The 14,848-nt window shown below is 50.6% G+C and overlaps 7 protein-coding genes across 7 annotated transcripts; 4 read left to right on the forward strand and 3 right to left on the reverse strand.

The window, feature by feature from the left end:
* Positions 1 to 121: 121 nt before the first annotated feature.
* Positions 122 to 3,129, forward strand: PSV08DRAFT_388803 (uncharacterized protein; the record flags this gene model as incomplete). The annotated part of the gene is made up of 3 exons (XM_014226458.2): positions 122 to 266; positions 458 to 940; positions 987 to 3,129. The coding sequence occupies 3 exons, from the start codon at positions 122 to 124 to the stop codon at positions 2,909 to 2,911; spliced, it is 2,553 nt and encodes an 850-aa protein (XP_014081933.1). The 3' UTR covers positions 2,912 to 3,129.
* A 222-nt stretch (positions 3,130 to 3,351) lies between these two features.
* Positions 3,352 to 4,475, forward strand: PSV08DRAFT_289655 (Tim17/Tim22/Tim23/Pmp24 family-domain-containing protein). The gene is made up of 3 exons (XM_014226457.2): positions 3,352 to 3,487; positions 3,538 to 3,633; positions 3,690 to 4,475. Exons 1-3 carry the CDS (start codon positions 3,398 to 3,400, stop codon positions 4,173 to 4,175), a joined length of 672 nt encoding a protein of 223 aa, XP_014081932.1. The 5' UTR covers positions 3,352 to 3,397; the 3' UTR covers positions 4,176 to 4,475.
* Positions 4,476 to 4,850: 375 nt separating this feature from the next.
* PSV08DRAFT_221260 (Nin one binding Zn-ribbon like-domain-containing protein) lies at positions 4,851 to 6,701 on the forward strand (the record flags this gene model as incomplete). Its single annotated transcript, XM_066092167.1, has 2 exons — positions 4,851 to 5,222; positions 5,751 to 6,701. The coding sequence occupies 2 exons, from the start codon at positions 4,851 to 4,853 to the stop codon at positions 6,699 to 6,701; spliced, it is 1,323 nt and encodes a 440-aa protein (XP_065949357.1).
* A 1,933-nt stretch (positions 6,702 to 8,634) lies between these two features.
* Positions 8,635 to 10,173, forward strand: PSV08DRAFT_401103 (isoprenoid synthase domain-containing protein; the record flags this gene model as incomplete). The annotated part of the gene is made up of 4 exons (XM_066093611.1): positions 8,635 to 8,694; positions 8,746 to 9,099; positions 9,153 to 9,357; positions 9,415 to 10,173. 4 exons carry the CDS (start codon positions 8,635 to 8,637, stop codon positions 9,996 to 9,998), a joined length of 1,203 nt encoding a protein of 400 aa, XP_065949358.1. The 3' UTR covers positions 9,999 to 10,173.
* PSV08DRAFT_289670 (ankyrin repeat-containing domain protein) lies at positions 10,168 to 10,632 on the reverse strand. The gene has a single exon (XM_014226454.2). It carries the CDS (start codon positions 10,558 to 10,560, stop codon positions 10,186 to 10,188), a length of 375 nt encoding a protein of 124 aa, XP_014081929.2. The 5' UTR covers positions 10,561 to 10,632; the 3' UTR covers positions 10,168 to 10,185.
* A 267-nt stretch (positions 10,633 to 10,899) lies between these two features.
* On the reverse strand, positions 10,900 to 11,205 carry PSV08DRAFT_289671 (uncharacterized protein; the record flags this gene model as incomplete). The annotated part of the gene is made up of 1 exon (XM_014226453.2): positions 10,900 to 11,205. A coding segment is annotated over one exon (306 nt), but the record flags the coding sequence as incomplete, so codon positions are not given.
* Positions 11,206 to 11,333: 128 nt separating this feature from the next.
* Positions 11,334 to 13,801, reverse strand: PSV08DRAFT_200530 (uncharacterized protein; the record flags this gene model as incomplete). Its single annotated transcript, XM_014226452.1, has 3 exons — positions 13,368 to 13,801; positions 12,402 to 13,317; positions 11,334 to 12,317 (listed from the first exon to the last, which is right to left on the reverse strand). Coding segments are annotated over exons 1-3 (2,244 nt in total), but the record flags the coding sequence as incomplete, so codon positions are not given.
* Positions 13,802 to 14,848: the final 1,047 nt, after the last annotated feature.

A 14,848-nucleotide genomic window follows, 5' to 3' on the forward strand; every position in this document is an offset into this window, starting at 1 on the left:
GGTTCCTGGCCAGCACGACGGCGGGTACACCATCTCGATGGCTTACTATCCGCCCTGCATACTAGGCTCCACAGCCAGCGGGTAGTGGCAGCGGAGGTGGCAGCATCAACGTTGAGCCCCCATGGCGGGCTTTCTGGTTGCCAGTTGCATGTGCGGGCGCATGGCAGGCCTTGGGCGGGCCGGGGCGGGATGCTTTTTGGGTTGGCGTGGAGGAGAAAGCATGGCGACGCGGTTGCCAGGACAAAGAGGCGCCTCACTGGGGCAGCGTGAGCGGCAGCGCATCAACCATGACTTCTCATCACATGGGATGGGCGGTCCAGAGCACATTCGCCAGACAGCGCGTTTCAGGGCAGGACGGGCAGTGGCTGTGTGCTGGTCGCACGAGGCGCGAGTAGCCTCAGCCGACAGGCATCATGTGTATGAATGCTTGGTCTACACATACGCTCGTGACATGCAGCCGTTGACCGCAACAACACGACGGCCGGGACACGGACGGAGAGAGACACACACAGGCACGCCCACAGTAGCGTTGCTGTTGCTGCAGCTAGGGGCTTCTTTTTTCTCTCGCAATGGTCGAATTACGTGGCCTGGCCCCTCATTTCCGAAGATGCCAATCCAATCGAATCCACCCGAATCGAATGCAAGCCGTCCATAGATGCGTCGTCCATGGCATTATCAGACACGGGGGATGTGCATGGCCAGGCACGGCGCATGCAAACAGGTGCTTTTTCGACGTGTCGTGCACAAGGCGCTGCCACGACACAGCAGGGCGGCGGCGACTACTCGCCTACTGTGCTGCCGGCTACAAAAGATGTAGTCTCGAGCGTCCAGCGCGCCGTTGAGCGACGATGCAACTCCTTCTACTTACACATGGACAAGGGCACGCAACCAGGCAACCCCCAGGAACCTCAGTGCCAGGAAATGGCTCCCAATCCGGCTTGTTTGTGGCCTGAGCTCGTGAGCGCATGAGAGACACGGGTTCAAAGACTACGGCTCCGGCTGCAGCGCAACGGAGATGAATGCTCGCTGTCTGCTCTTGACATCTCTCTCGCCCGCCACAAATGCGCTCCTCAATGTCTCCGGCATGGGTTCTCGCTCCACGGCCGGTCCAGCGCTCTTGAGATCGTGGTTCTCGTGGTTCAGAGGCTCGCTGCTGCTCCGATTGGTCGGCCCGCCCACAGCCCTTCTGGCCCTCTACCTCGAAGTCTACGGCAGCTCCCCAGCCGCCGCCTCGCTTATTCTTCACCGACTCGCTCGCCGCTTTCATCTCCCAGCCCTCTTCTGTGCACTCGCAACCACGCAACGTAGGCCGAATCCTCTGTCAGATCGTGGTCCACCACCTGCCATGGACCGAGCACAGACACAAACCCTGCACCACAAAGGGGCAGACCCGTCATCCCACGCCGAAATATCATCTGCCCACGCCGCCTCCGTGCCCGCCTCTCCCTCCCAACCTCCTGCAAAAGCCATGTCGGCGCACTCCCGCTCAAAGACGGTGGACATTGTCGGCCAGGGCAAGCGCCTCTCGCTGCAGTTCCCTATCCAACCCACTGCATCCGCAGCCACGCCCGCATCTGCCACACGCACGCGCCCCCAGTCGTGGATGAATGGCACTTCACCCACTCCCTCGCCCGAGCCCCAGGAAACGCCCCATGAGACCAACATTCTCGCCGTTCTCGCCGCCCAGGAACGCTATGTGCTCGAGCTCAAGGAGGAGCTGAGCAAGGCAGAAGCCGACCTGAACATGCTCAAGTCGCATTGGGCCCGCCATGAAGCCAGCAAGCGCCACAACCAGGTGCGCAGAGTGGCTCCACTGCAACCTCTGGACACTTCGCTTGCAAACTCCCCGCCCACCCTGTTCGACGACGACGATGCCTCGGGCCTGTCAATGCAAAAGGAAATGGAGCGCAGGAAGAACCTCCTCAGCCACTCCAAACCCGCACAACGCAAGGTCTTCAGCGGCTCGCGCCATTTGCGCACCCTATCGCTCCTCTCCCCGGACCGTGTCGACTCGCCTTCCTTCCCCCACACTGCCGACCTTTTGGGCAACCAATCCCCCAACATGCGACCTCTGCATTCTGCCCGAACATCCACTTCGTCAGAAATCACGCGCCCACTAGTCTCCCCCGCAGAGCATGACCGTTATGACATGGGTGGCATGCCAACCATCCAGCGCGAGCAGCTCATCCGTGCCGGCACACAAATGGCCACCGACTTCAAGAAGGGACTCTTTACTTTTATCGAAGACATTCGTCAGGCTACCGTTGGCGATGAGGCAGTCCACACCACCGACTCTGCTTCTGGTTCCGCTAGCGCCAAGGGTTCCAAGACTAACCGCAAATCGTCTGAAACTCGCCCCCCACTTAGTCGCTCTGCTAGTTCCAAAAAGTCTACGCAACAGACCGGCTCCTTTGGTGATGACTTCTGGAAGGAAATGGGCCTCAGTGACCCCAAAGCTACGGCCACGAACAAGAAAACGCAGGCAGTCAAGAACACAAACACTCCACAAAAGCAAATACGCAAGGTGGCTTCAGAAGAAGACTGGGATAATTGGGACACCCCCAATGACTCGCTCCTAGTAGACGTCACAGATCCCAAGGACAGTTCCGACGACTCTGATACCCACAATTCATCCATCTCCGGCCTAGACAGCTCCAACACCAGCAGCAGCGCCAGATATCATGCCAAGCGCCATGATTCCAAAGCCTCGTCGCTCACCTCGATCAATCAAGACGACTTTGTACCCCGCGAACAAAAGCGCTCTTCCATCACCTGGCCTGACATGACAAAAGTCTCGCCCAGCAACCTGAAGCGTACGGCTTCGCATCTGATGAAGGAGTGGGAGAAGCAGCTGACGCCTCCCCCAGAGTCGAGGAACCAAGACTACGCCCACGGCGACTACATGAATTAACGAAGGGTTTTGTAACATTCCCACTAGTGATATCCAGCATTATGAAGCCACGCCACCACACGTCAGTGTATTATTCAATATTGACCACATGTAGTAGGCGGTTTTTGCAAGTAGCGTTTGAAAAGCATGGCGTTGGCGCAATTGTAAATAAATCGTTGAGACCTAGCTTCGGGCAGACATGTATTGTCGATAGAAGCATAATGAACAAATTTGAGCAGATTGATAAAATGATGATTTTTTTTCCTTGTTTGTTTCATGTGAGTACTTGTGTGCAACCATCCACCGCCTTTCTAACAGAGTTGGACTGTTGGGAGGATTGCCAAGCCCCACACCCCGGCATTTTCCGTCCTCCGCCTTAAACTCCGCAAAATGTTCCTGCGTAGTGGCGGCGCATCGCAATCGCATCGTAACAAGCAACAGCCACCTTCATCTTTTTCCTCCACACTTTCTTGATCCCCCCCTTTTTCTCCTTTTGCATTACCAGCCATGGCGTTTCCAGGAGGCCCGGGTGCGATGCCAGCATCCATGAACCCAACTGCCGGCATGTCAGAGCAGGAACAGCAAATGGTGAAAGCGGTATGGACAGCCTAGGAACGCAGCACGGACATCTAGCTCACAAATTGTAGATGCAAATGGGCATGGAGTCTTGCCTAGGCAAGACAGTAATGGCTGGTGTCATGGGAGGAGGCCTGGGTGCCATGTTTGGACTGTTCATGTCTTCGGTATGTGTCTCCAATCTCCATCCAGGTGAGAGAGGACGCAGTCTAACATGCTTCAGATGCGATATGATACACCCATGTCACAACCACTTCCCATGAACACACCAACTACCCCAACACCTAGCACTTCAACTGCAGCGGGTGTAAAACCCTCGACAGTCGCTTCAAGTGCATCCTCTTCCTCCGCCGCTGCCACCCTGCCCAACCCCACTGCAGCAGGGACCGTTCCAATCACCGACCTCCCTCTGAAGCAACAACTCCGTGCCGGTCTACGCGATATGTACCGCTCTTCCATCTCCTCTGGTAAGAACTTCGCCAAGGTTGGCGCCATATTTTCGGGTACCGAGTGCGCAATCGAGGGTCTCCGTGCAAAGAACGATCTATACAACGGTGTTGCAGGAGGATGTATAACAGGAGGCATTCTGGCAAGAAACGCTGGGCCGCAGGCTGTGGCTGTGGGATGTGCAGGCTTTGCCGTCTTCTCGGCTGCGATTGATGCCTACATGCGTATGCCAGAGGATGAGAAGAGCAAGCCTATCGCATAAGAGGGAATCAAGGGATTTTCACATAAAAGATTTCTGAGCAAGGCAACAAAAATATGGGGAGTTTGAGGGTCACGATGTACGATTACTGTATACCACTGTCGGTTAGAACTGGGGCACGACTCGCAACTTAACTTTAGCATTGGGCGGCGTTTAAAGATATCGCAGATTCATCCCAGGACCAATATAGACTCAGGTTTGCTGCGTTATAATCTAGCAGTAGATGGTTTAATACGGCAGTGTAGTTGAATGTCTGAAACATTACATTCATACATCTGCTGAATGGGGAATTAGAATGTGACTAAAAAACAATCTTTGTACTAACCATTGGTTCCCAAGTATATCTAACTGCATATACTGCAAACTACAAACACCAATTCATTAATCCTTGTCAAAACACATCGGCATTGGTAATCGTGCTGTAGTCATTGGGCCCGACCAATCATATCTCACGAGCTTTTTCACACACCCCTCCAAAAAAAGTTGCGCCCCACTAGTTTTCCCGCCACAATGACCGAAATCTTTCCCACAAGCAGCACAACGTTTTTGACCTAGTCATATACTCTTTCCTATCGAAAATCCTGCGACTGGCGAGTAACTGGGAGTGCGCATCGCACCAAAGAGCAAAATACAGGATAGAAGGCAGAAAGAGAAGGATCGAAATTCAGAGCGCACACCATGGAACCCACATCCTCCACCCAGCAGAAACCCATTCACTCACTCGTCCTTGACACGGGCCCTTTGATCAAAAACATTATCTCTATCTCCACCCTCATCAACTCTGCCGAGGAACTCTACACAACCCCAGACATCCTACGCGAAGTCCGGGACGAAGCAACCCGATCACGTGTGCAAACCACTCTCGTTCCCTTTTTGAAGATCAGAACTCCCAGCCCAGCCAGCTACGATGCTGTTGTTGAATTCAGCAAGAAGACTGGTGATCATGCCGTACTGAGCAAACAGGATTTGGGCATCTTGGCCCTGGCGTATGAGGTGCATTGTGAGAAGAATGGGGGAACTTGGGGGCTCAGAGAAGTGCCCAAGGGGGAGGTGAAGAGGAGGCCTGAGGATATTGAGAGAGAAAGGGCCGAGAAGACCGAGAGGGAGAGGTTGGCCAAAGAGGCGGCGGAGAGTGGTGTGTTGTCAAAATCTGCGGCTAAGCGGAGGCGTAGGGCGGAGAAGGCGAGGAACGCGGCTGTAGAGGGTGCGGAAGAGATGGGAGCAGAAGAGCAAGGGGTGCAGGAGAGTGGTGAAGTGGAGGATGAGGAGGGTTGGGAGCAACCGACTGGAAAGCGTGCTGCTAAGGCTAGGGCGCCCAAGTCAACAAAATTTAACTTTAAGCCTGCGGAAGAGAAGGTTGAGAGTGAGGCTGTCCAGGAACAAGAGAAGGATGAAAAGGTCCAGACCGACGACGATCAAGATGATGGAGGGGTTGCCGTGACCCAAGAGGAAGTAAAGGAGCAGATTCAAGAGCAGGTTGCAGCACAAGTTCAAGATCAAGTTCATGAGCAGGTCCATGAACAGATTCAAGAACAGATTCACAAGCAACTTGCGGAAAAGGGCGAAGAAAACCTCGAGAGCCAGACCGTGGAAAAGGTTGAAGAGAAGGTGGAAGAGAAGGTCCAAGAACAGGTTCAGGAGCAGCTCCAAGAGCAACTCGGTGAGCAGGGACTTATCGAGAAGTCGGCAGCAGTCGAAGTATCAAGCGCAAACATCCACGTTGAGCAAAATGCAGAGTTGGCCGTCACACCAGAGCACACAGCACAACAAGAACCTTCCGAAGCCCCTCCACAGGAGCCTCTCGAGAACGAAATGTCTTCACTCTCCATAACCCAACAACCTACCCCACCCACCACCGACTCCGAAGCCGCCGACTCCGACTCAGACGGCGACTGGATCACCCCCACCAACCTCTCCGCACACCAAGCCGCAGACTCAAACCTACAACCCCACGTCCAAACCGCCTCCAAACCGCCTCAACTCGACCTCGCCACCATGACTACGGACCACGCCATGCAAAACGTCCTCCTCCAACTCAACCTAACCCTCCTCTCCCCCTCCCTCCAACGCATCAAAACCGTAACCTCCAAAATTCACCGCTGCCACGCCTGCTTCCTTCTCACCAAAGAAATGACGCGCCAATTCTGCCCCCGTTGCGGCCAACCCACCCTCCAACGCGTCTCCTGCAGCACAAACGCCAAAGGTGAATTCCGCATCCACCTCTCCAAAACTTACACCTACAACAAGCGCGGCGATCGCTATAGCATTCCCAAACCCATTGCCGGAACGGCAAACACCAAGTGGAAGGAGGGTTCTGGGGGTGGTAAAGGCGGATGGGGAAGAGAATTGATTCTTGCAGAGGATCAGAAGGAATTTTTGAAGGTCAAGGAGGAGGGGAGACGGAGGAAGGCGAGGGATGCGCTTGATGAGGATTTTCTACCGGGCATTTTGACGGGGGAGAGGGTGGAGAAGAATGGGAAGGTGAGGGTCGGGGCCGGGAGGGATGTTAATGCTAAGAAGAGGTCGTGAGCATGTTACTGATAGGGGAACGAGAAGAGTAGGGTGGGCGAGAGCAGAGTCTGGCAGGGACTGCATTCGGGGGGGGGGGGGGGGGGGGGGAACCCACGGAATGTGATGTCGGGTGTCCCAGTCCATCGGGTCTTTTTTTTACGCATCAAAATGGGTGGCGTTTGTGGTTATTGTTGATTAGATCACGGTTTTTTTTTTCTAGTGAGGTTGTGGCGTGGCTTATGCTTATTCGTTCGTTTGGAAGAAAATAGAGGACGCCCTCTGGACGACTTTTGCCGGCCACTCGGACTATAGTGAATATGTGATTTGATCGCATCGACATGGCATGCCATAAACAAACCCGATTTTTCGGATAAGTGTTGCATGAAATATCAACGGTCAAGTTCATACGATCAAATAACTCCGCTCAGTTAATTTTCTTTTTCATCTTCTTTCCCCCCGCCTCTTTTCTTGTTCCTCGAGAAGCAGTAGAAGAAGAAAAAAGGTATTTCAAGAATCTCTCTGCATCTAAACTTCACACAAACAGTAGCCTGTCAAACAAAAAAACCCAAACAACACCATACATACCTATTCCAGCTACTCTCGCCATCCTTTCCTCGCTTTACTTGTCCACAAATCCCGCACTACGAGCAGTATTTCGCGCATCTTTTCGCTTGCTGGCGCTTTTCCCATCCCTTGCATAATCCGTACATGTACATACACACGCGCGCGCGGGGGCGTGCGGCGTAGCTTTGCTGCAGCGGTGTGCGGCGATTTGATAAGCTCGGACGAAGTACCGCGCAAGTAGCACGATACTGCACTTTAGCAAGTCGCAAACGAGAAACGGAGTCGTATATACGAATAAATGTCTGATTTCTTTTTTTCGACTCGTTTTTTGGGACAGTGTAAGGTGAGACGGGCGGAGCTTTTTGACGGGTGGCAGGCCTGATGGTGGTACAAGGGTTGCGGCTGAGGTGGTGTGTGTGTGATTTCCGTCGATGGGTGCTATTTTAATAGGAGTGACATGTTTGGGTTTCCTGGCTGGAATGTATACGATGGGAGCGAGAGACAGCATGGATGCCTTGATTGGGGCTGTGTGGATGTCCGAGAAGAGAAGGAAGGGGAGGTGGACGGATGTGGAATGAGGTCGATCTGCTTATTCTTTTTGGTCAGGGTGAAATGTGTTTGGCGAGGTGGGATATCCATTGGCTTGTGATATTGGGGAAAAGGTTGAGGAGTGTGATTTGACACTTCTAGTTGGATTAGCATGCAAGCCACTAGGTTAAACGTCCATGATATGTCTGCATATCATGCAGCCAACAAGTTTTGTGCTCTTGAATCGGCGAACTGCCTATATGGCTGCAGGCCAAAGAAACGGTGCTCATCTCCGACGAACCAGAGACAACAGGCTTAAAAAAATGACAAGAAACGGGGTTGTAGGCGAAGATAGCAACCTCGTACTCGTTTCCAATGACACACAGCCTGCAGAGTGAGGGGAGGAAGGGAGGGCGTTTGGGCGTAAGAATGACATACGGGATTTCGTACTACCACACATAACCCTTGCATATCACTCACGAGGGCTGCGCCCAAACGCCTCGCTTACGCTTGAGTAAAGCATGCGAGGCTGGGCTGACTCGGGGCACGCAGCGAGTTTGGCCAACGGGAGCGGTGCGGGCCATTGGGGGCGCACATGAGCGAGAGCCAGGTGTGTTAGCAGTGCAGTGTTAAAGGGCGCCATGGAGCGGGCATTGCATGAGCGTTTGAGCGTCTGACTATGTAGGTGAAAAGCTCGGCAAATGAGTAGTAGATAAGCTGTCATATGAACGGTGAAAGAGGTAGTGGCGGAACATGTATAGAAGGACGTTCGATCGTGTCTTCTCTCGCTGACGGAATTCCATCAGTGGCTTCTTATAGAATCTATTTTATTAGCATTGAAATTTCATCGTTGGACAGTATGCCCATTAGTAGTATATCTGGTTCGTGGACTTTGGTGTTCAAGTCGTATGTTCGACAGGTACGTTGCGTTGTTGACTCAGGACCTTTTGCCATACTTATACGTGTTTAGCTCGTCAAGTCTCTTTATACTGCAAAGTGCACAGAGGTTCAGAAGCAGGACCTATCTGTGGCGCAAAATGAGCCAGTGAAACATGGAGACCACCGCGCGCAGATCATAGCCCGGCTACGAGGTCAAGAGATCCATGTTCCAGATGTTCACTACATATACTCTGGTTGGGAAGCCAACTTACATCCTGATGTGGAGCTGTCGAGGCAACACCTCGAACGTTACTTTGAAACGTTCATCAGTACAGAAAGCGTGAGAAAGAAGCAGAGAAAAGTCGACAACGCGCTATGTGCTGGGCAGTTTTGGCCCCGTGTTTCGAGCGACAAGTTTCTTGTCCTTGGAGAATTAGTGGCCTGGGTAAAGAACTATACCTTCTTTTGTCCATGAGATCATGCTGACTAGATACTTAGTTCTTCTTTTGGGATGACGAGATTGATTGTGGCACGCTTACCGATGATAGTGACAAGACAGAGGCATATTGTGACGACACGCTCAATTTCATCAGGCACTGTCTGCAGCCAGAGCTTGAAGGTGACGTACCAGCACCGGGTAGATTGCACAACTGTGGGCCTTGGGTCAACATGGGTCGAGCCATGCAGGAAGGTCAATCCAAAGGTAGGATGTTTGATGTTTGATAGACCGTCGATAAGGGTCAGCTAACGCCTGCAACAGAAGCACGTGACAGGTTTGCAGCAGCCATATACGACTTCGTCATGGGTGTTCGTGTCTCACAAGCTACATGGACCCGAGGCATGTCCACACTCGAAGACTACACTGCACGCCGGTTGAGGACGGTCGGAACGAACCCTTGCGTCGCGGTAATCCAATGGGCATATGGTCTGACACTCCCTCCATCAGTCTGGGACCACGAAGCCATGGTTTCCATAACGCGTGAGGTTGCCATCAGTGATTTCCTTTGGAATGACATTGTGAGCCTCAGAAAAGAAATTGACGACGGCGACATCGATTCCGCGATCCCAGTCATGGTGTGGAACGAGGGATGCAGTGCACAGAGTGCTGTTGACCGGTGCGTGAAGATGGTGGAAGAAAGCTGGGAGAGGTTGCAGGAGGCAGAAAAGAAGTTGATGGCTGCACATGCTGGTGATTCAAAAGATTTGAGGGACGAAATCGAGACGTTGGTCGGAGGTTGCAAGGATCTGATTGTGGGACACATGGTGTATTCTTTGAAGATACCCCGCAACATGTCAGCAGCGAACATGAGCGACAAAGACTGCAGCTTCCGCATCGTGTTGTGAGACATCTGTACATAGTAAGACCTGGATTTGATAGATACTGTTCCTAGGAGAAGACATCGTGTACGTACAGTGTACAATATGTACAGATATAGGGAACGACTGTAGCACTGTGCAAAGCTATTAGTTTTAAGTGCAAGCGATCATGTTCTTGTAAATTGAAAATGATAGGGTCTCGAAAATTTAAATTTTACTGAGAAGATGCACTATATGACTGTAACAAGTTGGCTATGGTCAACGGCCCATGTAAATTCGCATAATCAAATGCTGTCCCAAACTGGTCCTCCGAATCGACATCAATCTTCCCAGTGCCAAGAAACAGCTCAACTATATCCTCGTGCTCGTTGATCACCGCCTCCACCAAAGCTGTTCTTCCATTATCGCCTTTATCATTGATATCAGCAATGCCAGTGTCAAGCAGCGCTTTCGCTGAATCCCTTTTTCCATCTTCTGCCGCATGCATGAGAGCAGTGCGTCCCTGATTATCTTTGACATTAACATCAGCTTTGCCGATGCTAATCAGAGCTTCCACTGTCTTCAGATATCCATCCATCGCTGCAAACATCAGAGCAGTGCGTCCCTGATTATCTTTAGCATTAACATCAGCTTTGCCGATGCTAATCAGAGCTTCCACTGTCTCTGCGTTTCCATTTATCACTGCGAGAATCAGAGCAGTAGCCCCCCCAGGACCAGTTGCATTAACATCAACTTTACCAATGACAAGCAGCATTTCTACTGCATCCCTCATTCTATGCTCTGCCGCACACATGAGAGCTGTACGTCCGCTAGAATCTTTCGCATTAGCATCAGCTCCAAAGTGGAGAATCATTTCAACTAAATCCCCGTATCCGTTTGCTGCTGCTGTCATCAGTGCTGTAGACCCAATGTTATTTTCCGCGTCTACATCAGCTTTGCCAATGGTAAGCAGTAATTTTACCATGTCCCGGCGCTCTTCTGATGACACCGGTTTTGACGTTTCGAATTTTATTCGGTCCCCCGCATCAACACCATACAGCCTTTCAACCAGATCATTGCGCCACCCTAAGATTGCATACATTAGCGCCGTGTTTCCAAACATATCCTTGGCATTGACATCAGCTTTTCCACCAATGATTAGTATCCCAGCAGTGTCAATCTGTCCAGTTCTTGCTGCACACATGAGCGCTGTGGATTGAATGATACCCTTCTCGTCCACATTGACTTTACCCATCTTGAGCAGCACTTCCACCAATTCCTTCTGTCCTTCTGATGCCGCCCACATTAGCATTGTGATACCCTCTCCAAACTTTTGATGTGGGTCGATCTTTCCAAGCTGTAGGAATAGTCCCAAAATTTTACTGTTCTCGCAATTGCAAGCACCTATCATGAACTCCCACTGATCATCGTCCGAGATGTTGACCGCGGATGCCCGACTATGAATCAACTTCGAAGAAAGTTTGAACATGGCCGCGTCTTGTCCCGATACATGGTTCAAATACTCTAGCCAATTTTTATTTGCATATTCGTAAAAGTTGAACGAGCTATTGCTTTCGGAGTGACATGAATTGAGCGTCTCTGCAATCATTTTGCTCAAATCAAAGGTAGGCTGCCGTCTTGATTTGAGAAATTTCATAGCTAGGTGGCGTGTACTGCTAGAAGGGTCCAAGGTGGCTTGTAAGATCTTGGATGGCGCGGATTGTGCCATAATTGGGAGGACTTTTGTTTTCGATATCTCAGTTCCGAAGACGCCATAGTTGAGATACGTGACAATAATGTTTGCCATGATTTTTTTCGCATCTCTAAGGGTAAATCTTGCGGGCATAATGCCATTGAGTCCACCGACAATGTACTGCTTGACGCTGTGATGGATAAATCGAACTGTAAACTCTTCCTCGTCGACAGCAAGAAGGCACCCACAGCAAGCCAGCGCCGAGTATACATTGTGCAAGAGCCTAGAAGGATCCCAGGTAGCATCTCCAGGAGTGACGCTCAAAGCCTCGCGCAGTTCAATCGTCGTCAATGGTCGATTAGCTGCAAGGACAAGTTGCAGGACCTTTGCTTGAAGCGATGGATCTGAACGTCCAGAATCACTTAAGATTCTCGAAAAAGTCTCCGAAAGATCTCTTGGTAAATTTGCTAGTGCTTCCCGCATGGCATAATCAGTCTTCATTTTGCATAAAGTCTGTATCTGAAGAGCTACCCAGAGAAACATTCCTTGAGAGCCATTTAGGAGAGCATCCTGGATTTCCAGTATCAAAGTTGGATCGCCAATTGTCATTTTTCTTTCGCTGAGACAATGTCCTAGTTCCGTTTCAATGAAAGCCTCGATATCCGGATTGTCGTCTGGTAACGAGACGATGCGTACGGCACGGAGATTTGTGGTGATTGATTGTAGGTTATTGTTTGATTCTTCTCGAATAGAAGTACATATCCAGACTTTGAGTGTTTCTTGGATTCTCTGAATGGCTTGTATTAGTATCTCCTTTTGCGCGAAGTCGCATTCGTCCAGGCCATCAATGACGAGATATGCTTTCTGACGCGAAGTAAAACCTTGAAACAAAATTTCAAATAGCTCTTCGATATCAAATTCTCTGCCTTGAGAATTTTCGTAGCGCTTCGCGATTGCTCCGAGGTCCGGGATGGAAGACAACAGCTGTCGTACTAACGAGCCGAGAATCGTTCGTGTCTGCAAGCTTCCCAAGATATCGTATTTGCAGAAGAAATATGCTACAGTAGACTGATCCTTTCCAGTGGTGAGATTGAGATCGTCCACGATGTTGGCCAGTAGCACAGATTTCCCTGATCCTAGCTTGCCTGTAAAAATTATTGTTCCAGGAAGCGATCCAGTTTTCCATTCTTGATACTCTGCGCTTTGCGTGTGAAACGAAGAGTTACCAAGTTTCCTGATTTGTTTCCAAGCTGTTTCGTGGTCGAATTTGGAGCAGAAATTTAGTACTCGCATTTTGGTTTCGTGTCTCCGCTGAAGCGTGCTAGATTTAAATATTTCCATAGTAAAAGCCCTGGACCTTGAGTTCTCTTGAGCTTCATTCAAATTCACCTCTTCCTTTATAGAGTTTGCCCACTTGTCAAGGTCTGTTTGAAGTGTTTTTAGGAGTGTATCGTTCAGTGAAGATGTGAACTGCCGGACAGAGGACTTTTGTTCATACTTGAATAGATAATGACAGAGCTTTACTACCAAGATGAAATACTCTGCAAGGTGTGATTGGAGTTTCTTGGATCGAGGATACAACAGAGCCATTGCCTGATAACGCGGCGCAGCGCGACCAATGGCCATGAACATCGAGGAAAGCTTATCGATGTATGATGACAAGCTTATGATTGACTATGGCGCATCAGCGAAGGCTGGCGATAACATATGATGACGATACTGACAAGTAAAGACATGCGCACCAGCGACCACACACCGCATGCTATCAAATTTTGCGAACCCCCAACCACGACATCTCCGAGCGCAGCAAACTGCTGGACACCTTGAAGGAAGTTGGTAAAGCGTGGCCCAAAACATCGACTGCTGTATTTAATCGATATAGAGCGGTCCATCTCTGCTGTCAATCGCATGACATCGCTTGGGTCAGGCGTATTCGATTGTGACTGCGATTTCAGTGTACGGAATGTGGCTTTTTGCTCGGTTGAGAGGTCAGCTTCGAACTCGGAGACAGCCTGAGCAAGGCGTATCTCAGGTTTCAGCAACAACGCTTTCTCCAAAACTCCGGACATGGCTGTTATCAAAAAATTGTATAACAAGAGAGCGTGCTGTTGCTTGAGATGTGTGTACGATGGGGGTAAGGCTGGCTGACTAGTATTTCGTCCTGCTAATTTGCCACGGAAGGTACGTTTGGGTAGGCAGAGGCATCTGAAAGATCAGGACATGTTATTGCTGAGAATGAATAGATGATGGATGTAAAGAGGAAGATGCGAGAGAGATGGGAAGGCAAGGGGTTCTAGCGAGATGCAATCTTGGCCACTAGGCAAAAAGGCTGGCATCAGGCTGAGCAAGGCTGAGCATGGCTGCGCCTCTCTGCTGCCGCCTCGGTTAAGCCTTGCGATCGTGTCATTGGCCAGTAGCAGACTATTAATTCATGCTTTGCAGTGTTTTCTTCGCTCGTTGGATGCAGGGCTTGTCGTGTCAATGTTGATCACTGAAATTAGGGGAGATTCATGGCTTCGATGAAGTTATGAAAAGTCACATGACCGTAGCTTGCCATGTTCATGTAGTATACACAGTCAGATCCGAGCATGGGCCAATACCTACCAAACGATGGATCAGGTATGTGTATACGAGAAATATCTTGGGAGGAAATGCAGGAGAGGTCGCTCAATTTTCCTGGAGTATCAATGAGGTATCACGCAGATTGGGAAAAGCTGCATAATGAAATCCACCAATCTGGACAAGTTGTGGAACTACAGGACTGTTTGGTTTTGACAGCTGGAGAATATCAGATGCGGGAAGGTGATTAAGGGCACCTATGGTAGTAATCTGCGTGCAAGCCTGGACCATTATGATAATGGACTTGACCCTATCTTCCCATCTGCCAAGAAAAGGGTTCGCAATACCGCCTTTGTCTAGAAACTGGCCTTGCCCTTGCAGAGTTGTCTCAATCTCACCCGGTTCGATTACTTATACTATGTACTTATACTATGTCAGATAAGATGTGGGTAGGGCTGCGGGTGGAGATGTGGCCGGTCGCATTTCGGCTGCGGTATCCCTGTTGGAGTTGCAGGGCCCATGCACTCCGTCACCATCGAGCGCGTGGGAACTTTGGCCAGTCACGACGACGTTGAACCAAGACTCGATGTCATATTGCTTTGACTGCGCCGTTTCCTTGCCCCTGCATGTTGGATAAGCAGAGGCT

Source organism: Bipolaris maydis (genome assembly GCF_028858645.1).
Source record: "Bipolaris maydis strain C4 unplaced genomic scaffold PSV08scaffold_5, whole genome shotgun sequence".
In the NCBI taxonomy this organism is placed as follows: domain Eukaryota; kingdom Fungi; phylum Ascomycota; class Dothideomycetes; order Pleosporales; family Pleosporaceae; genus Bipolaris; species Bipolaris maydis.